Source organism: Corvus moneduloides, chromosome 2, assembly GCF_009650955.1.
Source record: "Corvus moneduloides isolate bCorMon1 chromosome 2, bCorMon1.pri, whole genome shotgun sequence".
Lineage (NCBI taxonomy): Eukaryota > Metazoa > Chordata > Aves > Passeriformes > Corvidae > Corvus > Corvus moneduloides.
The window spans coordinates 22,465,365-22,490,837 of NC_045477.1; the positions used below are offsets into that span (position 1 = coordinate 22,465,365).

At 47.6% G+C, this 25,473-nt stretch overlaps 1 protein-coding gene across 1 annotated transcript; it reads left to right on the top strand.

Annotated features, from left to right (window-relative positions):
* Positions 1-482: 482 nt before the first annotated feature.
* Positions 483-24,283, top strand: HGD (homogentisate 1,2-dioxygenase). The gene is made up of 14 exons (XM_032098453.1): positions 483-645; positions 5,727-5,798; positions 8,640-8,728; positions 10,419-10,524; positions 12,686-12,745; positions 13,221-13,312; positions 13,941-13,975; positions 15,120-15,199; positions 15,329-15,428; positions 17,748-17,872; positions 18,452-18,556; positions 19,721-19,847; positions 23,153-23,334; positions 23,914-24,283. The coding sequence occupies exons 1-14, from the start codon at positions 631-633 to the stop codon at positions 24,043-24,045; spliced, it is 1,320 nt and encodes a 439-aa protein (XP_031954344.1). The 5' UTR covers positions 483-630; the 3' UTR covers positions 24,046-24,283.
* The last annotated feature ends 1,190 nt before the right edge of the window (positions 24,284-25,473 follow it).

Consider the following 25,473-nt stretch of genomic DNA (forward strand, 5'->3'; position numbering starts at 1 on the left):
ACTTCAGAATTTGTAAGTTCCCCCTACTAGCTCTAATCACAGGAATACAAAATCCTCCCCTGCTTTTGGCCCCAAAATGCTGTGTAATGTTGGCACACAGTGTTTCACAAATATCACTACCTTCACCACGATGGGGACGTGATCTCTTCTATCCCCAGTATAACACAGCTCAGAAGAATTAGTGGACAAATATTTGTTACACATTTAGAGGACTATGTATAAAAATTGCTAGAGGTATCATTTATGAAAGAAGCTTATAAAACAGCTGCAAAATGGCTTTTCTTGGTTCTAAACACCTTGTTGTTTGCTCTTCCCCACGTGTGGGGGACCCCTTTTTTAACATCTAAAGGGAAAGAGGGGCGATGAGGAAACCCAGTCCCTCTCACCCACTGTTTATTCAGATCGATCCTTGGGTTGGTTCTGCAGAGAAGGGCTGGCATTTGGTTAAACACAGACTGGGCTGAGCAAACAGGTTGAAAATTCCCTTGGACTTTCTCACTCCCAGCACTGTCAGCCTGCCTCCAGCCCAGCTCAGTTGATCAGTGAGCAGGCTTTGTTTGGCAGGCTTCTTTGGCCAGATATCTGCTTGAGGTTTGTGTCTGCTCCAAGAGGAGGATAACCAGGAGGAGGATGACGGACCTGCAGGTAAGAGGTCGGGTGCCTGTAACCCACCAGAGCTTCTCTGCTCACACTCATTTTTTGGGCTCTGTTTCCTTTTATTGTGCCCCTCTTTTGAGTGTCAAGGTGTGTTTCTAAAGCTTTCTTGAGATGAAGTATTTTGCTGTGTTTCATCGATAAATAGGCATTTCTCTGCCCCTTCACCTCCTTTGGAGGTCATCATTCTTGGTCAGCACCTCGTCATGGTGGGAGTTATCCTTTCCGCACCCTTGGCACACACCCCTCCTCCCACCCTGGCTGCCAGGGGGTGTTTCCCTCTCAGCCTATGAAATCTGGATGGCAACATCTGCCCAGATGTTGCAACCCTGGCTGCCATCTTCCCTGACAGCCCTGGGGAGATGCTCCATTGAGGGCTGTTTCTCAGTGCCCCTTGCAGGACACCCTGGAACAGCAAGGCTGTGGCCATGCCCTCCTCTCCAAGCCCCAGCAAGGCACCATTTGGCAGAGCACGGGGGAGCTTTGGGAGAAGGGTGTGATAGGGTGGGCTTGTGGCTCAAGCATAGGAACATGAGACTTGCAACCCTGAACCTCATCAGCACCTCACTGCTGTTGTGGGGGGCCAGCTGCCCCAGGGTCATTGGGGTGCATGAGCTGCTGCAGCAGGCAGCACAGCCTCACCCCAGGACGTGGTGGGTCTCAAGAGCTTGTGCAGGATCACCACATTTCTCCCCAGACTTTTGGGATGTCATTGTTCCCAACCCTTTTCCTAGCCCTGGAGATGCATGTGTGTGCTCCTTGACCACCTTCTGCAATGCTCATTATTTTACACAGCACTTTTACAGGTCTTCTTATTCACCTCTGAGGAGTCCTGTCTCCTCACACAGTCAGATTTCACTGCGCCTCTTCCTTGCCTGTCCATGACACTTCCCAGCTCTCACTGCCCTCTTTCAGCAGCAGGACAGCCTTGTCCCTGTACCATTCCAGATGAGGGTCTGACTGGTTCGTGTCATGGCTGTGACTGCATCTTCCATGTCTGGCTTTAACTCACTCCTAGCAGCCCCATACACCTTGGTGGCTGGACTGTGGCTGCAGGCTGGGCGTGGCTCTGCTCATGGGAACAGGCTGCTCTGCCAGCAGCTCCTCTCTGAGACGTCACATGTGTCCCTATCCCGTCATCACCTCACCTGCTCCACCTTCTCTTGGCATCTCTCCTCCAAAACTGTTGCTTTACCCTTGCTCTCCATTCCCCTGGCATCCATCCCTCTCTTCTACTGCCCACAGAGTGCCATGTCCCACCCTAAAGCTGAGCAGGTCCTTTCAGGAAAGGTCTGGCCTTGGACCATCTCCAGCCCTTTTGGAGCAGAGGGATGTGGAAATGTCCGGGGAGGTGGCAGCTTCTGCTGGGGATATTGGCCCTGCAGCACCAGGGCAGAGCTCTGGTTTGTGTGCTTTGGCTACAGCCTGCAAGGAGGCTGTGGAGCCCCACACAGAGGGTGAGAGACCTGCTCTGCTCGTTGCCCCAAATGCTCATGTCAATGTTTCTGCATTTTTGTTAAACACTCCAGTGCTGACTGGACTGAGCTGATAAAAAGTGCCATGCTTCTTGCCGAGAGAGGAATGTTGTTTTCCTGTGTCCTGCAGCAGGAGCTGATAGAGAAATATATTATGCAGTGTTTGAAGAAGGGTCTTAATTATTTTGCAGCCTATGTGTTCAGACTTCAAACACATTTTTCCCATGCCTGCCGTCTAATTTGGAGAACAAAAGGTTATGGTTTATAGGTCAGAGCATGACACCCATTGTGAGCACTCTGCTTTACATCCCAGTTATTCCAATCAATGAGATTTGCTGAATTTTTTATGCTGTGCTGGGCTTTTATCTCTCTCATTTCATCGAAAAACTACAAAATAAAAACCAAAGCAGAGTCAGATGAATTCCTAAGGTCCTGTTGGCAGAAAAATCTACAGGATCTTGAACAAAATAACAACAGTAGTTAAAAGCAGAACTGAAAACAAAGAGCCACAGAGAATATTTTGTGTAACAGAAACCACCTGCCCAATTACGATAGTGCCCATCAACCTGCCCAACCTGGAGATATCTATAACTTATCTAGGAACTGTAGAGGCCAGGCAGAGACCTAGGGGGAGATGCCTTTGGTCAGATCATGGTGCCACTTCCTGGAGATGGGCTGTGTTCCATTTTTGCAGATTTTTCGGCCCAGGAAGGATGCTCTGGTGCTGGGCAAGCAGAAAGGGGTCATTTCCCTTGGCTTGGGGGCACCTTGTGCAACACAGACTGAGAAGTGGGAGGTGGGCTGAGAGAGTTGGAAGGGAGAAAGGCCGTGATGTGCCTGGCCCTTCCACTGCTGCCCCCAACCAACCTGTATCAGCAGGGTCCCTGCATGCTGCCCCAGAGCCCTGGAGCATGACAATTCCGAGGCATGCAGGGAGCTGATATGGCACAGCCTTTTGGGAGCCCAAATAATGTTTGACACCAACCCCTATGGGTGTGTAGAGGAGAGAACCTCTCTGAGGTCTACCACAGAGAAAGACAAAAAAGAAACAGTGAATAAGAAAAGCCACATCCAACATCTAGGCAGAAGTCTTGGAGTCACACTCAGGGTGATAAATCACCAAGAAGACATCTCCCCTCCAGCGGCTGCAGTCCTGCCAATGTCTTTTTTTCAGCACTCGATGCAGTTATCCGAGCATTCTATTTTTTTTTTCTTGGCAAGAAAGAATTTATTTGACCAAACAATGATGCAGCAGCTTCTGCCGCCACTCTGGAGGCAGCGGGGCAGTGCCACCCTCTGCAGCCCCCGGTGCAGCTGAGGAAGGCAGCAGCTCTGCATCCAGCCCAGTGGGAAACTGCCCCCTGCATTGCTCGGGCAAGGTGCGGTGCAGCACCAGCGTGGCCACACGGCAGCTGCTGCCGCCAGATGCTTGCTGCTGGGTTGGTTTTCTTTCTTTCCTCTGTCCCAGCAAGCAGAGACAAAGGGACCTCTGGGGGTGTGGATGGGCAGGCCAGATGTGCAGGTCGCCAGCTTTTTAGCCTGAAGGATAGGGGATGGATTTGTCACAGAAAAGTCTCTGTGCCTTCTTTCCCTCTCACCCCAGTAGTGTGGCACGGGGCTGCCGGGGAGCACGCAATGCTTGCCAGGTACACAAACTCTCCAAAGAACCACTGACTGTCCCCTCCCAGCTCTCCATCAGCATTCAGCAGAGCCTGTCGAATCTTGCTGGCTATGCCTCCAGAAAATCAGCTTGTTCCCTCTTCCTCCTCTTCCCCCTGTCCTCCCCTTTTCACCAGGGCTGCCCCGAAGGCAAATGCTCGGACCACCTTTATGTTACTGGTAAAGGGGGATGCAGTATGGAAGCCTCAGTTAATTCTGGAACTGCTGCAGTCCCATCAGATATTGCTGCATTTCCGTTTAAAAGAAGGGAGGGAGAAAAAAGAGGAGGGGAAAAATGCTCCAGTACAATACATTTGCCAGGGCTGCTTAGGTGACCTACTGCTTTGCATATCAATATGCTTCTTGCAGAACCCAGCGGAGAGCAGCTCCTAGCGATGTATATTCATTTGCAAGACGAGAGAAATATCCTCCCTGAACCGATGGAAACCAGGATGTTTTCAGGTTCAGGCTGAGCAGGGCTTCCAGCCAGCCGGGGCCCCCTGGGAATAGTCTTCTCTTACACGTCGCTGAAAGGAGCCTGAGGAAAACACATGATTTCTCAGGAGGTTTCAGGCTTGCTCTCTGAGTGTCTGCTACACTGGGAAAATTATAAGGGGGCCGCAAATTGCCCAAGGTTGAGCACCCCTGGGGGGAATGACCCAGGCACTGTAATACTATATATAAAATAAACCAGGTAGAGGGGCTTTGTCAGTTCACTTTTATCTCAGACCTGTGCCTCTCTGAAGGTGCCTGCCCCTGCCAGAGCTGCTCATGGCTGGCCATAGCCAGGGTGTGTGACAGCCAAGCCTTAGGGCTCCTGGGCTTTGCCATCCTGGCACTGCTGTGTGAAGGCTGATGAGCAGCCCTGCTACCCTTGCAGTTGTTAGAGGGGAGCATTAATATTTAACTCCCTCCCCAGGCCACGGGGCTGAACCGCTGGTCACTGCCAAAAAACACCTCTGCGTTCACTCAGAGTTCAACAGAGCTGCTTCGTGCCTTCCTGTGGCATCAGAAAGGACTGTATTTACATTTCTGACAGTGCAAAGCTAAGGTCTCTGTTATTCCTGCTTCCCTTATGTGTCTCAGGCTTGCTGCAGGGCTTTTCCCAGTGCTGCAAAGATGGGATCTGCATCCACTGTATCCTGTGGCTTTTAGCCATGCTCAGAGCACGGCAGCTGTAGGCAGGGCAGGTGTGGGAGGACATGTAGGTCTGTTCCATCCACGGGTCTCTTGGGAATTCACTGCCCTAGAGAGCCAGACAATCACCCAGTAATGCATTAATTCTCGCTTACTGCCATGGTGGACAGTTCATGCCCAACTAGACAGTGCTTATTTAGGGCAAATCAGTGACACAGTTTAACTTGGCTGTGCTTCCCTTCCTCCCTCATCCCATCTACATCCTGACCTTTTCTTTGAGCATGGGGATTTATCACAAGACATGTCAACCAAATGACTCCCAGTTCCATTCCCTAAGAATCTGAGGACCAAGTGAACAAATTTGCAAGGCAGTCTGCAGATTTTGGAACATCCATGATTGAAACAAAGTCAGATTGAATGTGAATGGTGCTAGCATACATCCATAATGTTGGTGCACAGTTCTTCCTATCCATCACCGTGTTGTTCTTGAGTCTGACAGTCTATGTGATATTTGGGTTATTTCTCAAATGCCTTGATGGAGCAGAATGTAGTCAAAATAGACATGTGGACTTAGGAGAGCAATTCCTGTCTGTGCTTCCCAGCCCACCACATGGTTAGCTAATGAAGCAAATCCAGGAGCTGTGAAAATGGTCTATGGCAACATGCAAATAGATCACTTGAGAAAGTCTTAATGCATACAAAGAGCCTGGGAAAATGCATGGGAATGCAATGGGTGGGTTGTGTGGAGAGGTTTTGATTGTGTTTTCAAAACAGTGATGAGCTGTGTGGTTTATTTTACAGTACATGTCGGGATTTGGAAATGAACATGTTTCTGAGGATCCACGCTGTCCAGGAGCTTTACCAGAGGGACAGGTACTGAGGGTGTTTTAAGCGTTTTATCAAAATGCACTCTTGAGTGAATATCTAATCCCTTCTTTTCATCTTAACGTGTTTCCTTTCTCTCTGCCACTATGAAAATCTCCAGGAATCTTCTTTATGCAAGACTGGAGTGATAAGATGCTGGCGGAAGTCAGAACAGAAGATTTCCATTCACACTTTCTATTTTTAAGTTATTTGTGAGCTTCCAAGTTTCACCCTGGGGATTAATACTTGCCTAAATTACCTCTGCTCAGCAACAGGGGTTTTTTTCCAGAGTCTGAAATGCAAGTGGCTCAGCCACAGAGAAGGAAACCACCAGCTCTGGATTAAACCAGAGCAGAAGTTTGAAGATCAGCAGAGATATGCTTGTGGCAGGAGAGGCAGCTTTCACAACTTCTGTAGGAATGGGGTTCAATGAAGCTGCCATATGAATCTTTGGCAGGGAGCAGGGAGGGGACATGAATGCCTGTAGTAATAAGCTGAGAGATTAATTCTTAAAAGTAAATTCTGAACATGTTTGATGAAAATAAATTATGTGGGGTCGTTCTGTTTTAAGGAAAAGAATCGCAACCCATGTGGTGCTACCCTCTTGGTGCCCAGAGGCGAAAATGAAACCCTGAAGAATTAAAGTGCTCTCACCTCTTTTGTGCTGGTCTCCTTTACACCAGCACACATTTTGAGGCTGCCTGTGGCTTCCCTTGGATCTCCTGTAACCATTTGGACTTGGATGGCAGCACCTCTCCTATGAAGACAGGCTTAGAGAGTTGGGGCTCTTCAGCCTGGAGAAGAGAAGGCTCCTGGAAGAATTTATAGCACCTTCCAGTACCCAAAAGGGGCTACAAGGGAGTTGGAGGGGGAATTTTCACAAGGACATGTAGTGGACAGGACAAGGGAGAATGGGTTTAAACCAAAAGAAGGCAGGTTTAGATTAGATATTAAGAAGAAATTCTTTACCATGAGAGTGGTGCAACACTGGCACAGGTTGTCCAGAGAAGCTGTGGATACCCCATCCCTGGAAGTGTTCTAGGTCGGGTTGGACGGGGCTTTGAGAAACCTGGTCTAGTGGGAAGTGTCCCTGTTCATGGCAGGGGGGTTGGAACAAGATGATCTTTAGGGTCCTTCCACTCCAAACCATTCTAGGACTCTATGACTTGGTGCTTAGCCAATTACATCCCTTGGTGCTCCTCTTCACCTTCTGTGCAAAGAATTACGGTCAAATGGAGACCTTCTCAACTTTTGCTTTTCCTGAGTTTTCTGGATTTCCCCAGTCCTGATGTTTTACATGTCGTGTGCCAGTGAGGACACACAACACAGGGACATGTTAAATGCATATCTATGTCCCCTAGGTCTGCATGGCAGCCCACGGTGTGCTCACAAGAAAGACAAACTGCTGTGCTGATTCAGGCTGGTAGCTTGGCTGGTGCAGTTTCTTGTTTCTGAGGCTGGCTAGAAAAAATGTAAGATAGAGGCACCTTAAAACTGGAAGAACAATAGTGGTGGCTGCTGGTCTAAAAAGGCACTGGGCTGTGGTGGAGGCACTCTTTGAGGATTTCCACAGCACACTGCGTTCCAGAGCAGACTCCTCCAGCTTCTGGCTGAGGTGCTCTCATCTGGACAGAGTGTGGGCTCTGTATCAAAAGAGTTAACAGAAAAATCTGAAAACAAGTTAGACAAAAAAATCTTCAGTCCCGGGAGTGGATCCTTTCTCCGATGCAGTATTTATAAGACTGGCATCTGCAGTAGTGCTGGCTAAGATAAAAATTCCAAGGGTTATTGATCCCCCTGCTTCACTGCATACCCACACTGACAAGATGGAGCTTGAGGGCTGGAAGCTACACACACTCAGAGAGCTTCAGCTCTCCCCTCTGCCCACCTCTCAGGGCAGGGTTTGATACCTTATGGATGGCTGGTCTGCTCAGCAGCAGGATGACAGGATGTTATAGTAGACCTTGCAGGAGGGAGATAGGATAGCAAATGGTGTATGACTGTCCCACAGGGGTGTTTCCTGCAGTTCTTGGGTGCCTTTGCTTCTTGCTGATCTCAGACAAATAGATGGTGGCCTACTTAGATCAAAATGCTTCGTTTCTGTTCTCTAAAAAGGAGGAGTCTGTCCTCCAGTTATGAACTCACAAGGGTTGCTAAAACCTGTGCTAGTTGTACCCATGGCTCTGCAAAGGGGAAAGTGCCCCCTTTGTACTCCAAAGGAGGATTCTCACTGTGCAGAAGCCCTGCAGGAAAGCAGAGGCACCTACACAGGTCACTCATGCTTTTGGGCAGCAAGCAGCACTGTCAGGAGGAAGCAGCACAACACCACAATGCCTGCTCTGGGCAGCGGTTCCATAGGCAGAGGGCAGGGGGAGAAGGGGGGATTCAGTGCGTTCAGCTGCTGTAAGTCTTTATCAGCCTTCTGGAAAGCCAGCCAGACATGATGCTCTGGGGTAACCCCTCTGAACACTTGGTCTGAGAAAAGTTTGTGCTCAATAGCAGTCTGCTTCACAGTCTGTGTTCACCGGGAATTATTTCCTTTTCCCTGATACTCCTGCTCCTGACCCTGTGGAGCACTGCCCCTTGCAGCTTACTCTATTGCTGCCCCAGTGGGCTGTGCTGACTCCTTGGGGCACTCTTGTGGCATGTGGGAATGGGGTCTGGGGTCTGGCTGGTGCCTCAGAGGAGCAAGAACATGCAAGTACTGGAGCTGAAGCACAGCCTCAGGACAGCACAGCACCCCATGGCATCAGGGTGTCAGGTGCCCAGGTCAGTGCTCTGCTGGAGGCTTCAGAGCCAAGTTCCATGCCACTGCCTCTCATTCCTTGTTTTTCCTTCTCCTCCATCCAGAATAACCCTCAAGTCTGCCCGTACGGCCTGTACGCGGAACAGCTCTCGGGCTCTGCCTTCACCTGTCCCCGGCCCACCAACAAGCGAAGGTACCGTGGCCCCTGGCACTGGCTGGGGGATGTAGCACTTGGGGTGAGCATTGGGGAGTGGTGGAGAGGCTGCCTCGGTGCCACCTGTGTTTTCTGCAAGCCTAGAAGGGTAAAAAACCTCTACTGTGCACTACGAGAGGGAAAGGGACAGAAGACCATGGGAGAGGGAGAGAAAAGGATTTAGTGGGGCAAGTGGGTTACGAAAATGCTGAGAAATGAGTGATTGGGATGGGAAAGAAAGTGGTTTTCTGAGCAAGGCGTGGAAGGGGGGGATGTTCACAGGGACCACATGGTCCCAAGCGGGTTGTGTGTGCTGTGTGAAACAGCCCTGGGGTTTCAGCCATGATGCTTCCATGGAAACATCACCCCTGCCACTGGCACTGGTAAGCACCTGATGAATAGGGTCAAAATGAAGCCTCTGAGAAAGACTCTTTCCTCCTCATGGATGTTCCTGCACACTGTTTGGGGCCAGAGTGCTGCTAGCTCAGTCTGTTCCCATTTTGGGGCTGCCTAGGGCCTCAGAAAAGTGCCAGGCACCCAGCATGCTCTTTAACACCTCAGCAGTGCTGGGAACAGCTTGTTCCAGCCAGCAACAAACTTCCCAGAGCTCTGTCCTGATTGTCATGCTCCAGCCACAACCAGATTGCAGAAGACGGGTTTCTCTTTTTGCTTCTCCCGCTGTGGCTCTTCTGTCCCTTTTGCTGCTTATTCAAATAAAAGGCAAATGCATCATCTGAGATGCCTCTGCTCTCCAGGCTGCTCCCAGCTCTCAGTGTGCGTGGGAAAGGGATGAATCATTGTTTGCTGCACGCAGTTGTCCTTGATGGAATTTTTCCAGCTCTCAAGGGAGAGCTCCCTCCTCCCCTCTCCCACTTGCCCAAACTGCATCCACCACAGTTAACACATCAAAGGAATTGGCAGCCCTGCCTAGCTCAGGCTTTCCTGATCACCTCTGCTCTCTCACCTGATTGAAAGCCCAGCTTCAGGCTTGGCTGCACCATGCAGGGCGTGTGGATGCTGGAATGGCAGCGGTGGCAAGGTGCACAGCCACAGCAGGCAGCAAGGGAGGAGAGCGACGGTCCCAGGCAGTGACGGAGGCACGGGGGACCTCCTACAGCAGTGGGAAGCATCACATAAAACTCTGGGCTTTGCTGCATGGGCATGGCCAGCCAGGCATAGGATGCTACTTTTTGTAATCCATCCAGATTCAGATACAGGCTGTGACCTTCTGTCTCCAGAGAGCTTCTCTGTTCTTTCTGTTGGACACTGCTCGTCCCTGTCGTGTCTGAGCTGCTTTACAACTGTGTTTAAACAAGCTTCTTTTTCCAACTGCAAGGTTGCTGTATTTCAGCCACAGAAAAAGCTGTGCCTTTATATTTTATATGCATATATGTGTGAATGTAGACATATGTAATTATACATAAATACACATACAGACATTTACCTACACAAAGCACAACATGTTTGTATTTAGAGCCTATAATAAAAGCCATGTCTCTGGAAACCTCTGGCTGTGAGCTGTTGTTTGATATTTCATTTTAATATTAATATTATTAATTTGATATTTAATAAACCTTTTTTTCCAGTTGCCACCCATGTAAATGTTATTCTAGGAGCTCAATCAGCCAGCAGCTACCCAGAGGGTTTAACCTTTTCCCCAGGCTAATCCAGGTGTTTTCCTTCTTTGTAGCTGGCTGTATCGAATCCTACCTTCAGTTTGCCACAAACCCTTCAAGCCTCTCAAGGAAGGCCACTTGACACACGACTGGGATGAAATTGAGCCTGATCCCAATCAGGTAACCATGCTGGAAGGAGCCCTAGTCCTGCCAAGAGGACAGTCAAATATCAAAGTAGTCAGAAGTGCAAAGGCACTGAGTTGCAAGAGGTCTGATGGGAGTCATGAGTTCCTGGGGGTCTGGCCAAGTCAGGAGCAGGCTCTTGTCTGCCACCTGCTCATTGTTCCTCACCATGGTTACCCAGGGAAGGACAGCCTTTGATGCTTGTTGCTTCCCATCTTGTCAGATCCTTGTGCTGCTTCCCAGCACAGCTACAGTGCCACAGGGTTAGACCTGTGCTACCAGGCATCTCCCCTGGGGGCTCCTGTTGGTCACCTTTTAATCTGCTTTCTCTTCTCCTTCCATGTCCCCCATCAAAATCTCATCATGCCCCAGCCCAGCAGGCAGAGCAGAAGTATGTCTCTGCCATCCATCCTCTCCTTCCCTGCACTTTTGGAGAGGTTACTGCCTGCCAGCCCATTTCTCTGCAGCCCTCATGGGAAATCTCGCTTCATTCTGGAGAGTCACACAGAGAGATGGCATTTGTCTTCCTCTGTTACAGCCTTGCTGTTGTCTTTAATCATGATTTCTTCCCTGCCAGCCCCAGAACATTTGGTTTTGCTAATCTGCTGCCGTTCTCCTTTCAACATCATCTCATGGTCATTGGTTTTCACTTCTCTCAGGTTTTGCCCTTTGATGCATCATGATTAGCTAATTTCCAGCCTTCCAGCAGCCTCACCATTTGTCTAAATAATCCCCCAGTTCTGCTGGAATATGTTTTCCAGCCATTAACCAAGGAGAAGTGACAGGCTTATATTTACATGCCTTTGGTGCTCCTTCCCAGATGAAGCTCCAATGACTTCTGTTATCACCTCATCCATCCTGGATGCCCTTTTGCACCCCACACCTGCCTTTATGATTATTTATGATTACGGTAATTCCAAGATGCCCAGCTCTCAAGCATCTGAAGCCATTTATGTGTAGTACCTTTTTTGCCTAAGGAAACAGCAGGAAAGCTCTTGCCCAGTCCCTCTCTTTCCACTTTCAATGGCAACCACCAAACCCAGAGACATTATTTCCTGCAGTAAGTGGGAGCCACCTTCCTGCTTTCCTTCTTATCCTCTCTGAAGCAGAGCCATAGACAAGGTTCAGTTTGTTGGACAAGACCTACTCTTCCTTGTGATGCTTTGTGTTTCACCTAGGTACTTAAAGGAGCTTCCCCAATCCTCATTCATCTAAAAAGATGGCCATATGGAGGCACCTTATGCAAAGCCCATTGAAGTCAAAGGGAAAAATTACACTTTAAAATTACCCAAGGACACTGGCAGAATTATAAAAGACACAGATGACAAAACTGAAAAGGAGTCAAATGTGATGAAAAAATATGGAGTGGCATTTGAGCAAGAAATGCTGAAACAGAAGAAAGCTCTCCAGACTGGAACAGAGATGACCATGGGAAGCTATGATTGAGAGGCAGGAAGAAAATAAATAACCAATAACAAATGTCACAGTAAAAAAAAAAAAACCAACTAACCCCAAAAGAACCGATCAAAAAATCCCCAGACAAACATAAACTCTGGAACTTCTTGTCAGAGGATGCAGGTGGATTCAAATCCAATACATTGGACTCCTCTGGCACCTTCTGCCTGAGGACCTTGATAGACTTTGCAAGAAGTAATTAGTGCTGCTCATGGCTCCTACTCATGCAGGCAGAGCTATTTCAGCGTTGAATGTGGGGAAATTCAAGTGGAGCAAACAGGAGTGTCCTGTTTGGGTCACAGAGGGACTGAATCATTCAGCATGGAGTGGAGCACAGGACCATGACAATTTGACTGTGGAAAGCTGGCTCATCTGAATTTCTTTGCTCTCAAAAGTGTTGTTAGTAATAGAGACACATTTTAAATAGGATTTTTTTTAACCTTGGCACTACAAAGGCTTGCCAATTACTTTACAAAACTATGATTAAAAATTTTAAAAGCCCCCCAAATAAAAAAAAAAAAAACAAAAAGCAAAACACAAACCCTAACCAGATTATCAAGAGAACAAGGAAAGAGAGAGCTACCTCAGCTAGCAGAGGGCAGGGAAGCAGGGGGAGGACAGGGGTTTACTTTCTTTTGAATTACCACCATTTGTGTTCTGACCACTGGCATCTCTTTCTTGTTTTTTGTTTGCTGCAATCTAGCTGCGATGGAAACCTTTTGAGATTCCAAAAGCCCCTCAGAATAAGATGGACTTTGTGAGCGTAAGTTGGGGAACCAGGGCATCTGGGCATCCTCCATCTCTGTTCCCCCTCAGGGGGGCAGGGCACACAAGATGCTCAGAATTGGGCTAATACTGGCAGTTTTTGAAACCACTGGGCTTGCAGAGCATCTGTGGGAGGGGAGAGGATTGCAGATTTCAAGCAACTGACAGTGGGCTTGATTTTCTTCATTGACTTTTCAGGAACTCTTAAAGGAAAAAAAAAAAAGCCCCAGCCCTCAGTTTTCCCTAGAGCCTTGGCTGGAAAACACCAGCTTACATGGATTTTAAGAAACCCCAAGTATGTTAAAGAGAAACCAACACATTTGACAAAAGGCCACACAGAGAAAGACTGGTAGCAGTGTGGAAAGTGGGAGAGGGAGTGAGTCCCAGCAAGGCGGTGAGGTGAGGGGGAGAAACAGGGCCGCCCCTGCTCCCCTGCCTGCCGCTCACTCCTGGTGCTTTCGGTTTGCCTGCAGGGACTGCACACCTTGTGTGGCGCTGGTGAGCCCAGAGGACGCAATGGCATCGCAGTCCATATTTTTGTCTGCAACACCTCCATGGTCGACAGGTCAGTGTCTGTTGTGCTGGTGGCTCAGGCTGCTCCAGGCTGGCTGGCTGTATGTTCCTGTCTGGTGCCACCAGCTTGAGTCCAGCTCCCAGCATCACTGTGCGTGCTGTGTTCCTGTGTGCACAGGCAAACGTGTTCCCCGTGTCCACAGCAGGTGTTTGTGCAGCAGGTTGTACTCTGTGGTCAAACACCGGAGGAGTGGGTGGGGAACCACCAAGAGAAGTAGGGAGCTGGACATGGGGGTGCACCAAGAGATGTGTTGGATTTAGGTGCTCTTGTCTTAGGGACTGGAGCTGCTCCTCAGAATTCAACACACATGCAGCAGGCATTGCTGCTCCCTGCAGTGCCTCGGGGGGAAATCAGCCCCACTCCCCAGTTTACAACAACTGATGTGCGTGAGAATACAAAGGCAGGAACCTGGCAGAGGTCAGAGAACATCCTGCTTCCAGGCTGAGCCATTTACTTAAGAGTTGGACTTGATGATCCTTGTGGGTCCCTTCCAACTCAGAATATTCTGTAAAACTCTGCCATGTCAGTCTCCCAGCTCAAAACTCCCAGCTGTGGCTGTGGTGTACAAAATGCACGGGGCTTGTAGCACCTTAACGTTATTGTTTCCCTTTTTCTTTAGATGCCTTTATAATTCGGATGGTGACTTCCTGATTGGTGAGTTGATGCTTTGGCTTCTTTTTTCCTCCAGGTGGTTCTGCCTGGGGTACCACCTGCCTGCCTCTTTGTTCTTCCAGAGCCTTGGGCCCTACAGCCAAGATTTGGAGGAAAGGGTTGGCTTCACCCCCATGCCATGCAGATATGGTGGTCTGGCACCAGCTGGGCTGTTGGGCAAGTTGCACTGCTCTTGTGCCAGACCTCAACTCTTTGAGCAGTGACCCAGGTTCCTGGACATGGTGCTCAGGGATCCTTTCCCAATGCTCCCCAGACTGGTATTAGACATGCCACAGGCAGAGGTTTTCTGGAAATCATAAACCTCAGGATTTCTGAACAGCTTACAGTTAGATGCCTTTGTTGCTTTAACCCAAGATTATTTGGCACGGCAGCTTAGCTTCCCTGCTGTGCCACCCTCAGGCAACCAGACTGCCACAGTGAGAGTGGAGGTTGACAGATAAAGTCCACCCATGCTGAAAAATATTCTGAGTGGTATCAGAAGTCAGATATTTTCTTGTATCTTTCTTGAGTAAAGAACAGCAATGCCTTCGGGACACCAACAGGAACATTTGTCCCATCAAATAGCTATTAAATTGTTCTCACTCACCTCCCTCACTACTGTGAAGTAAAAGTGCCAGGGCAAGTTTTGTAAATCTGCTAGTTTTTCAAGTCAAAATGTGAGCTCTCCTGTGCGAGCACAATCATGGAAAACAATGCAGATGTTAGCAGAGTATTGCTTCTACCCTCAGGAAGCAGTTATTCCCAGATATCTCACACTGCCATGGTCATGACAAAGATGGGTACATGCTCTATTTCATGTGAAGGTTGTGAGACAGACAGATATGGACCCAAATACATCAAATCCCATTTATTTGGACTGTGGTGCAAATCTTACCTCAAGGGGCCATGAAGTTTTGGCTCATACAAGTACCTTCTGTGACGTGGGGATGATGGGGCTGATCAGGAAGCTTCACTCCAATGCAGGTGTCTCTGCTTCAAGACTCTGCATGGGAGCCCAGACTCCCTGTGTAGCTATATCAGAACGGGCCTACTGCTCTTCCTTGGAGCCTGGGTGCTCTGACAAGGACAGAGAGGGTGGCAACCATCACATTACTTCAGCTCTTCTGCCTCCATTTTGTTTCCACAGTGCCCCAGCAAGGAAAACTGCTCATCACAACTGAGTTTGGGAAGATGCTAGTGGAGCCCAACGAAATCTGTGTCATCCAGGTAAGGACTGAATGCACCTTGCCCGTGGCTCAGAGCCAGATGTTGGAGCAGGCCTACTCCTGCACTCAGCTGCTCATGGTTTGTCAGCAAAGTCCTGGGAGGATCCTAGTATCTTTCTTTATTTTCCAGCAAGGAATGCGTTTCAGCGTGGAGGTGTTCGGAGAGACCAGAGGCTACATCCTGGAGGTGTATGGGGCACACTTCGAGCTGCCTGACCTGGGACCCATTGGTAATGATCTCCTGTTAGATCTGCAGTGAATTTCATAGGGACAGGCATGAATTGCAAGCCCAAATCCATCACATCCTCCCATGCATGTGCTCTTTCACAAAGATACCTTCCATTCCAGCACTGTTATTCCCCAGAAGGGCAAGCATTTGTCCAAAAAAATGTGACAGACCAGTTGTCCAGAGATTCCCCTGGCACTGAAGGGACCATTTATCTCCCACCCTCTTTTCTACTATGTTCTTTTCTGTTCTGGTCTTGGAGTCCCTATCTGCTGGCTCTGAACCTGTTCTTACCAAAAGAAACCCAAAAGGCCATCACCACTGATGCCTCATACTTACAGATACGGCATAAACTGGAGTGATAAGAGAGAATTTTCCTGGTAAAAGGGCAGATTTCAGAGGCAACACATATTCCTGAAGGCTCACTTTAGATTTAATCAAGTCGGTTTTTTCCCCCCCTACCTCTGTTAACAGAGACACCTCGGAGCTCTAGAGTGCTTTACTGTCAGAAACTGCTTCCTGTGGAAAATTAGAAACCAATAAAATGAGCAGCACAGGACTTGGATCAGCAACACATTCACATCTCTGTGTGCTGCTGCCAGGGCGGATCTGCTTTCACTGAGTGCAGGTCTAGCTCTCATAAATCACAGATCCTCTGTGCGGGATGCCTCCTGCTCTGTGCAGAGTCACAGATCGTGGAGGCACAGCCTCTTGCTGCCACGACAAAGATATTGTGAGGGGACACAGCATCTGAAGGCCTGCTGTCCACATTGTGATTTCCCAGTCAGCTTTCTGGCAGTGCTCAGCTCAGGTTATGTCACCTTCCTTATCCCTTCAGTACCTGCCTCCAAATTTATCTTGCTGAGAAAAACACCTCCTGGTTACTGCTACTAAGATTGTGTCAGGGAAGGGAAGTGAAACTCCTCTTACAACAGCTAAAATAAATACAAAACCAGTGCCAATAGTTCTCCACATTGAGACTGGTGCTTTGAGGTTGGTTGTTTTTTGTTTCAGGTTGGATTGGGGCTTTTTCCCCCACTAGATATTTTTAGCTCTCAGCATGATCTAAAAGACTGGCCATGCTTCAAGTAAATTAACTGGTATTATCAATCAATAACAAGCTTGGCTTGGCTAATCTGCATTCAGGGGCATTTGCATCTCATAGCTGTGGTGAAACTGAAGCTGGTCATTCTTCCAAGTGGAGAACCAACCCAAGTTGCAGCTGTATGTGGGACCCCACTTGAACATCTCTCCTGTATGACACGCTGGGTACATCTTTTCCCACATGGAGCCTACAGTGATTTTTCAGCAGCTTGCCTTTTAGCCAGCTGCAGCTTTCTGCCTTCATCCACCATACCCTGTGCCTGCTCCACTTCATTATTGATATGGTTGCCCAGCCTGTTTGCAATAAGTTTTCCCATTAGCTAGTTTTTCAGAAACAGTTAGACTTTCTTTGGGATTTTGGTTTGGGGTTTTTTTTGTCTCCAGAAGGTAGGAATCTATTCTAAGGCTTACTTTCTGGAGAAAAGAAAAAGAGTGCACTTGCCTGTAAACCTTTTCAGGAGATGGTAATTATAAGAGCTCCTCTTCTTACCACCTACCTGCATTCCCCTCAGAGACCAAGATCCTTTGTATTTCAGTCTTACTTTATTTTAACTTCACTTTTCACTTGGAGAAAAAGTGACAGCTGGAGAAAAGCAGTGACTGTTAAACCTTAGCAGCAGGTAGTAATGTCTGCATTTTTATCCAAGAAACTCAAAACCACTTTGTAACAATACTACTAATGAGGAGAAGAATGCTCTAGCACCCATATGGTGCTTTGCACTTTGAAAATTCACTCCTCACATTAAGCAACCCCTCAGTATGCCCGGAGTCTGTAGGTATCACTATTTTATTACTCTCTTTGTTAGCATTCAGGAATGTATTTGGCCCCTCATGACATGCCTCATAACTTCTGCGTGGCCAAGCATCCAATCAGCAGGATGTCCAGGAACAGAGAGCAATTCATCCTCCATTTTTCACTTAATTCCTGGTTGTTACATACCTTTAATTGAGGATGACCTACTAATCTCATTCAGAAGGCACCTAGTGGAGACCTGTCTTAGTCACAAAGGGAGCATGGACTTGAACACTAGGATGAGTTACAATTACCTACTCACAGAAGCATGAGAAGTACATGACTATTTCAGGTTTCCTGTTGGGCCAAGAAGAGTTGGGTCATTCACAACACAGAAGGACACCCACAAAGGCAAGAAATTGCACCAGCCTCTCACTTCACTAGCAGATTGCCCAAAGAGCTTTGTCACCTCTCCTTCTTTCCCAGGAGCCAATGGCCTGGCCAACCCACGTGACTTCTTGGTGCCTGTGGCATGGTACGAGGACCGCCAAGTGCCAGGAGGCTACACAGTGATCAGCAAGTACCAGGGCAAGCTGTTTGCAGCCCAGCAGGTGAGGATGCCCTGGGAGAACAGGTAACACTGAAGTGCAGTGACTGCCAGTGCATGGCCTGGGATATGCAGCTCAGTAGCGTGGATGTAGTCTTAGGAAGTCCTGCTGAGTTAGGTGGAGCAGAACTGAGCCCTTGTCTTCTTGGGTCATTCATTTTCCCAGCTGAGGATCCTCAGTCTGGGAAAAAAGTGTTTGTGAAAACTTGGTTGTCCAAAAACTCAACAGTGGTCTTTGCCTCCATATGTTTATAGCAACAAAGTAGAAATAGGAGCTGGGGCTACTCTGAAAATCCAGAGTTTCCTTACCAGAGAGCTCGTGTTACAGCTGGTCTTGGGCAAGAACTGCCTGAGCATTTAAAAGCTCTTAGAGACCAAACCCCAGAGGGAAGGCTGAGGCTCACCAAGCAGAAACACTGAGGAAAACCTCATCCTCACAACGTTGGGCTGTGCTTAAAGGGCTGCCAGTGTACCTCTAACCAGTACTTAACCCACTTTTCATTTGGGAAAGAGCAGCATCCTGCACATGTGCAGCATGTTGGAAGGCTGTATGTGGTAATCCTCTGTCTCTTTGCTTTGCTAGGATTACTCCCCCTTCAATGTTGTAGCTTGGCATGGGAACTACACACCGTACAAATACCATCTGGAAAAATTCATGGTCATTAATGCTGTTGCTTTTGACCATGCGGTAAGTTCTGGAACTGGGCAAGGCAGAGCTTTGTGGCTACCGTACCATCCAAACCCACCCTGAGCTCCAGGGGCTTTGCGCCTCTTAAAAAATATGTTATGCTCTAAGAAACAGTGTGAAATCTCTTGTGCTTCTTTCCCTGGGCCCAAACCAAGATTTCATAGAGGAAGACATCCTTCTTTGTGGTACAAAGACATAACTGGAGGTTGATCAGCTTCTTAAACAGCTCTGTGCAGCTTCGCATAGAACTTCTGTACCTTGGAGGAGGGATGAATACTGATGCCAACATACACTCTGCAACTCAGCAAAAAGACTGTTGCTTCAAATTCTTGCCTTGATTTATTTCTTGCTATTGGACAGATTCCTTTCTCTAAGTTGTGGATGTGTCTGGTTCCTCTGAGTCCAGCACTGAAATTAATTTCGAAGAGCTGGCAGCTTTCATTGTAATAATTTCTAATCTTATGGAAAATAACTAAAGCCAAAACTAATGTGAGCAGCTCATCTATAAAGGAAACCAGTCCAGTGGGAGAGGTGCCCACAGCAATGCAAGTGAGTGTGCAAGGAGACTGGAGCATTTCTAGTGAGAAAACCAACAGAAAGTTTTGTTTAAAACTCCAGACAAATCTGCCAGGAGAAGGATGGGTTTGGGATCAAAGCCCAGAAAATCACTTTACTGGACTTAAGACTTCAATAAGTCACAATTTCTCTGCAATTTCTTCTCCGTTTGTAAACTAACAGGGCCATGAGGCTAAATGCCTCTAGCAGGATGTTCCTGTCCTCTGTAACTGGCTAAGGAAAAGGTGTGGTTTTGTGGCAGGAGTGTTGGAGACTGCTCCTGGAATTGCAGTACCTCATCTTGCAGTGCTGTCCACCCTCTGCATCTGTGCTGCCAGCTATAAGGCCAGGATGGGGAAGGATCATCAAAGCTGCTCAAAGGAAGAACCATCCAGTCCTGTTTCTTGTCCCCCCATGTACAGCATGGAATTGTGATGCTGAGTGCTGTCCCACAGGGTCCCAAATCTCATCCACGCTATCAGATGCAGGTGACAAAAGTGTTTAGGCAAGGGAGAGGCTGTATCAGTCAGGTTTACCAGCTGCGTGACCTGAGCAGACAGCTCTAAGCCCTGCTCTGTTTCATGCTTCTTTCGCTTTGCTTTTTTCCAGGATCCTTCCATCTTCACTGTCCTGACAGCCAAGACAACCCGTGCTGGAGTGGCACTTGCTGACTTTGTCATATTCCCCCCGCGATGGGGGGTAGCCAACAACACCTTCCGTCCACCTTACTACCACCGTACGTCTGGTCTTTCTTGGTTGTGCTTGAGCCCAGGACTGCAGAAAAGAAACAAGTCTCCGTTTATTTGAGAGCGTGTGCAGGGAAGCAGCAGTCTGGTTCATTGTCCTTGGCTCAGTTAGTCAGCTTCTTGGAGTCAGTCAGTCCTCCCTGGAAAATGAACAAATCCAAAGATGTTTCTATTTAAAGCATCTCATGAAAACTCGGAGGTTATGGGGCTCACTGAGTCCTCATAGATGGATGTGTCTGTACTCAAGGGCCTCCCACAGAGACTGGGTGCATATTGAACCTGGCACTGTACAAATGAGTCAGATACTGTCCTGTCCAGCCATGAATCACTTAATATCTCATTAGAGTACATAGATAAAGGAGAAAAAGAAATATCATATTACAAGTAGTGAGAAGCACAAGGGGGTGTAGAGCTGGCACTTGTATGGTGAGATCAGAGTTACAGCAAAGGAGGAAATTGGCTTTCCTGAGCCCTTCTTCACCACCTGCACAGTGATGGAGGTACTGCTGGCATTTAAGAAGCCAGTCATGAGGAACTGGGCTCCTTCTCAGGCAGGGAGTTGATTAATGTGTTTTGGATTTGGGTGCCATCCCCAGAGCTGGTTTCTTTTTGGCAGTTTTTTGGCTTCATCTTGGCAGAGCATAGCATTGTGTTGCATTGAATGGATGCTAGAAATCCAGTTCCCCACGTGGGACTGCCCTTTCAGGGAGACGATGAGACCCCCTGCTCCATGAGACTGAGGGGGAAAGCTTGGCTGTCCTGCACCCCTTATGTCAACAACTAAGAGGCCTCATCTCAGAAGCTACCAAGTGACAATGTTGTGGTCACTTTGAAGTGCTCAGAGGCTTTCTGCACACTTACTAACCACAATTTAACAGCCAGTTCCTTCTGCTACTCAGATTATTTCCAAGCATCTTGGAGGCCAGCAGAATCAGTGGCACTTGCAAGCATAGTAGACAGCTGTGCAGCCATCTGAGTAAATCCCACAGGCAAAGTTCTGCCCTGTCATTCAGCTTTCATTTGCAATAATGAGGGTGACATGAAAACACATCTCCTGACTGCCTGGAATAGTGCCAAGACTTTTTCTAGACCATAAGAGGTGAGACACACTCCTGCTTAACCACAATGAAATTGTTGCTCATCAGTAGAGCTGTGCTAATTTTACATCAATGCATTGTGAGCCATAGCAAATACGAAGTTGTTCAACCTTGCTTCGTGTGCACTAAAAGACAGAAAGGACTGTCCTTCTCTTATCCGTGTTGCGATGATCTAAGTACCCATGAAGATGGCTGTGGCTGCCACAGCTACTCACTTTGCCACAGCACCTCAGCCATAAGCTTGAGCACTAAATTCATGATAAGCAGTTTGGTTGTCTGCTCTACCCCAGCCATGGAGGGGAAGAGCTTGAATGGGTAAGGCAGATATTGTGGTAGTCAGCTACTAGGACACTGCACATGTTAGTTCCCTCTGAAATGAGTGCTGTGATGAGAATCTTGTTGCATTAAGAGAGGTATAGCAGGACTGAGCAACTCTGGGGTAGAAGTACCATATTGATTTCAACAAGTTCAGTTCTGCTGAACTCCCTTCTCTCCAAGTATTTCACAAGAGGCCTATTTTGCTTGCCAGAATCCTTAGTTGCCTCCTCAGGTGCTGTGGAAAGCCTGTGTTCAGAGAATTTTGATGCACTCAAGAGTTACGGTTTTCATATTGTGTAAACTTTGACCCAAGTATAGCAAGGGTGTTTCAAAAATATTCCTCTTAGACACCATAAAAATTTCACATTCAAAGGGGGCTGTGCAGCTTGTAAATAATGACTTCTCCTGGCCACATTTACATCCTCAGAGGTTGTGAATTACTCCTAAGTACTTCTGAACTCAGACTGAAAATGTCTAATGCAGTTTTTATACCATGGGCATATATTTATTCTGTCTGAAAGAACGCTTATGTGATTCTCATGATGGTGCTTATGTGATTCTCTACTGGCCACTAAGAAATTTTAACTTCACAACATCCTGTTTGTAGAGACAACACTATTTAACTAACAGGGAAGGGAGGCACACCTAAATTGTTTGGGTTCACATATGAAATTTGCAAGCAAAAAGAAACTGGACTCTGCTCATCTCTTAAATTTCAAGCTGGTTTCCTACTTTCCTGCCCAGTCTTCCTAAGAGATATTAAAATTCCTGTTGCAGACAAACTGGCTGTCCAGCTCTCAGGGCCTGTACTGCAGTTTAAATGCACCAAGTGCAGTACATGAGCAGGTTCAATGAAAAGCTTGTAACAAGCCGGTCTTACATGAGACTCTGACAACTTGGGATGAAAATTAATGAATGTTTGCATACATATATAGGCCAACCCTGCTTTGACCTAAATTAGTTTTGTTGCTAAACATTTCAGACTCTGGATTGTACTAAACAAAGGCTGAACTAGTGGTTAAAAAGGGCTATATATAAAATAGCTACGGAAGCAATGTCCCAGTTTTGCAAAAACTAACTGCTGGCAGAAAGTTGCCATATTGTTTAGTCACATCAGGAGTAGTAAAGCTGAAAGCTTGGATGGCAGCTGTTAAAATACCTTCCTTACAGGGAGCATAACTGAGTAAGTACTGAATGATTAGATATAACCATCCTTGTCTAAGTTAGTGGCATGCTGCTCTAGTGGTTTCAGAGGGTCTACGGAAAGTATTCTTTCTCAGGGAAGGACAGAATTTGGCTCCTTGTCTTTGGGCATACAGTGGCTGTAGAGAAATAGGCAGATAATGCATGAATTAAAAGCATAAGGTAATGAAGTACCTAACTACACTGGTGGTGGTAGAAGAGTATCAAAATAATTTCATGCTTATAACCTGAGGCAAGCTCTCTCATAAGGCTGTTGATCAGGCATTTTGTGTCTGTAACACAGGGATGATTATACAGAACTTCCTTTCTAGCACTTCACAATCCCTAATCCAAGTCTGTAAAATCAGGTTACACCATGCAGTCCATATTTAGGTGTATTACTTACACAGCTTGAGATGGTAGGAAAAGCACAGGTCATTTAGGGATTGATGGAACCACCTTCATTAGGGTGATTTCTAATGAATGTCCTTCATTAGGAAGCTCTGTTTCTGAATCCAGATAATAAAATCCTGTACAACTTTACAAGCATTGCCTGTAGGATCCCTGATGTCTCCTTGCATGACACCCTGTTCAGAAACTTCCACTCCACCCTCTTGGCCCGGCTTAGCACATGGGTTTCAAGGAGCTCACAGCCTGTCTGTGATCCCTCCCAATCACCTTCTCTTTGCCTCCTGCAGGGAACTGCATGAGCGAGTTCATGGGGCTCATCAAAGGCCACTATGAAGCAAAGGAGGAAGGTTTCCAGCCAGGAGGCGGCAGCTTGCACAGCATGATGACCCCTCATGGGCCGGATGCTGACTGCTTTGAGAAGGCGAGCAAAGCCAAGCTGGAGCCGGAGCGGGTTGCAGACGGGACCATGGTAAGGAGCCAAGGGAGGCTGGAGTACAGCATGGCATAGTGCCCACTTTTAAACTACAGCCTAGTACTGTAGCTTCTTGCTGGCAAGTTGGAAAAGTACTTGGACCCACTGGCTGCAGCATCCACCTCCCTCACCAATGAGCACTGTTCAGCTCCCAGGAGCTCCCCTGGAGACATTTGATGCCAGGCAGCTTTGATCATCTCCCATCACAAACTGCTGCCTCTCAGGAAGCTGAGAATTTCATTTTGTCTTAGCCTGTGGGCAAAGAAGCAAATGCCTTGACTGTCCTCCTGTCTCTACCCCCTAAAATCTAATGACGATCATCAACAGACCTTTAACTAGAGCTTTTGGAACAACCTGGCTTTCCTGGGCATGCAGGGAGTCCAGTCCTGAGACTGGACTAATACCAGCATTGCACTGCCAGATCTGAATAGCATTCTCCCTGAGTTGGTCAGGCTGAAGACAGAACCTGGAAGTACTGGACTATGTATACAAATGCTGTTTGTGGTAGAGCAGACACCTTGCCTGGATTTAAATTTTCCCTCTTTTACCCTAACCTACCTTTTCTCTTCCCAACAGGCCTTCATGTTTGAATCATCCCTCAGCCTTGCCGTCACCAAATGGGGCCTCCAGACCTCCAATCGCCTAGATAAAAACTACTACAAGTGCTGGGAACCTCTGAAAAGCCACTTTAACCCTAGATGCAAGTAAAGAGAAGTGCTTGCTGCTTGTAACACGTGAGAGAAGGCAGGGAAGTCCAGCATACCTATGTGTGATGGCAGTTGACTCGAGCAGTGCAGAATGCTCTAGCACAGAATGGCACTTCCACCAGCCACTGAGCCACAAAAATGATCATCCCTAAGGAACATGGGAACGCAACAAAACCCATCATTATTCTTAACTTTCAAGTATCCAATTAAAGCTTTCCTGGTGACATGTTGAAGCTGAAGTACTTGTGTGGCTCTCACATGTAGCCTGGTGTGAAAGCTGCACCTTGTGTGGGCACGAGGTGACAGCCAGCTCCCCGTTCACAGGGCCTCCTGAAAATACAACCTAATGTGTATTTCGAAGGGAGAAGCAAAGGATTGACAAAGCACTGTATGCTGTCTGTATGGGAAGAGCTTTATAAACAGAGCTGAAGGCTCTACCAGGCCTAAGCTCACTATCAGAGCAAGCCACTTCAACCTGCTCATCCATGGAGGGTTGCCAAAGAAAGACCTGGTTGTCAGAAAAGTAGACCACAAATGAAAAAAGGTTGGAGAATCCAAAGCACTTCACTGCTCAGTAAGAGAAAGCTTCTCTTCCATGCTATGGCCATCCTGCAATACTGACTTGTTTGTCAGCACTTGACAAATTCTCTCCTTAGCTCTGTGCTGATCTGCAGCACAGCAAATGTGGAGGGCTTCTATAGCCAGTCCGAGCATTTGTTCCTGGGAAGGTACCTGGAAAAAAGCTCAGCTGCAGACAACATGGAGGACCTCAACATTGACTGGAGTATGCAAACCTCACCCCCAGCTGGTGAATTCCACAGGGTAGAGGCAGCAAACAAAGCCCCAAGTATAGTGGGAACCAGGAGCACAGCCAGGCACCCCACACTTCAGGCTAAAGCACTCAAGTACAGACTTTAGCACATACCCACGTGGAAGTTTCTAGACTCAGTGCCACCAGACACAGTATCAGTCAGTTACATCCATCATCAGTTTTGATTGCACCAGGTCCTTGGGGGAAAAAAAAGCATCAGCTTTGAGCAAAGTATTATAAAATCTACACGGAGATGTTTACTCTAAAACAGCCAATTCAGAGAAGGACGTTTGGGAGAATCAATTTGCCAGAGAAGCTGATTTAATCAGTGATCCAGGGATAAATGAGGTCTAAATGTTTCTCAGGCAGAGGAGAAAAGCTTGTTTTCTGTTTGGGACCTAAATTATCATCCAGTGACCTGAAGGCTTGAATTTCTCTTGTACAGACACATCACCAAAGCATATATGTGTGGTAACACACTATTAGTCAAGGGTAAAATTCCGTAAGGCACATTCACCCTCCAACCTTCACTCTAAGTACCTGATTGGAAACTTCTCTTTCCTTCCTCACTGCACCCAGAACCACTGCCTCAAACACCAACCCCACCTCCAGCAGCAT

Coding starts and splice junctions, on each gene's coding strand:
- HGD (XM_032098453.1), top strand. Junction 5,799..8,639: donor GAGCTTTACCAGAGGGACAG/GTACTGAGGGTG, acceptor TCCTCCATCCAG/AATAACCCTCAAGTCTGCCC. Junction 13,313..13,940: donor AACACCTCCATGGTCGACAG/GTCAGTGTCTGT, acceptor CTTTTTCTTTAG/ATGCCTTTATAATTCGGATG.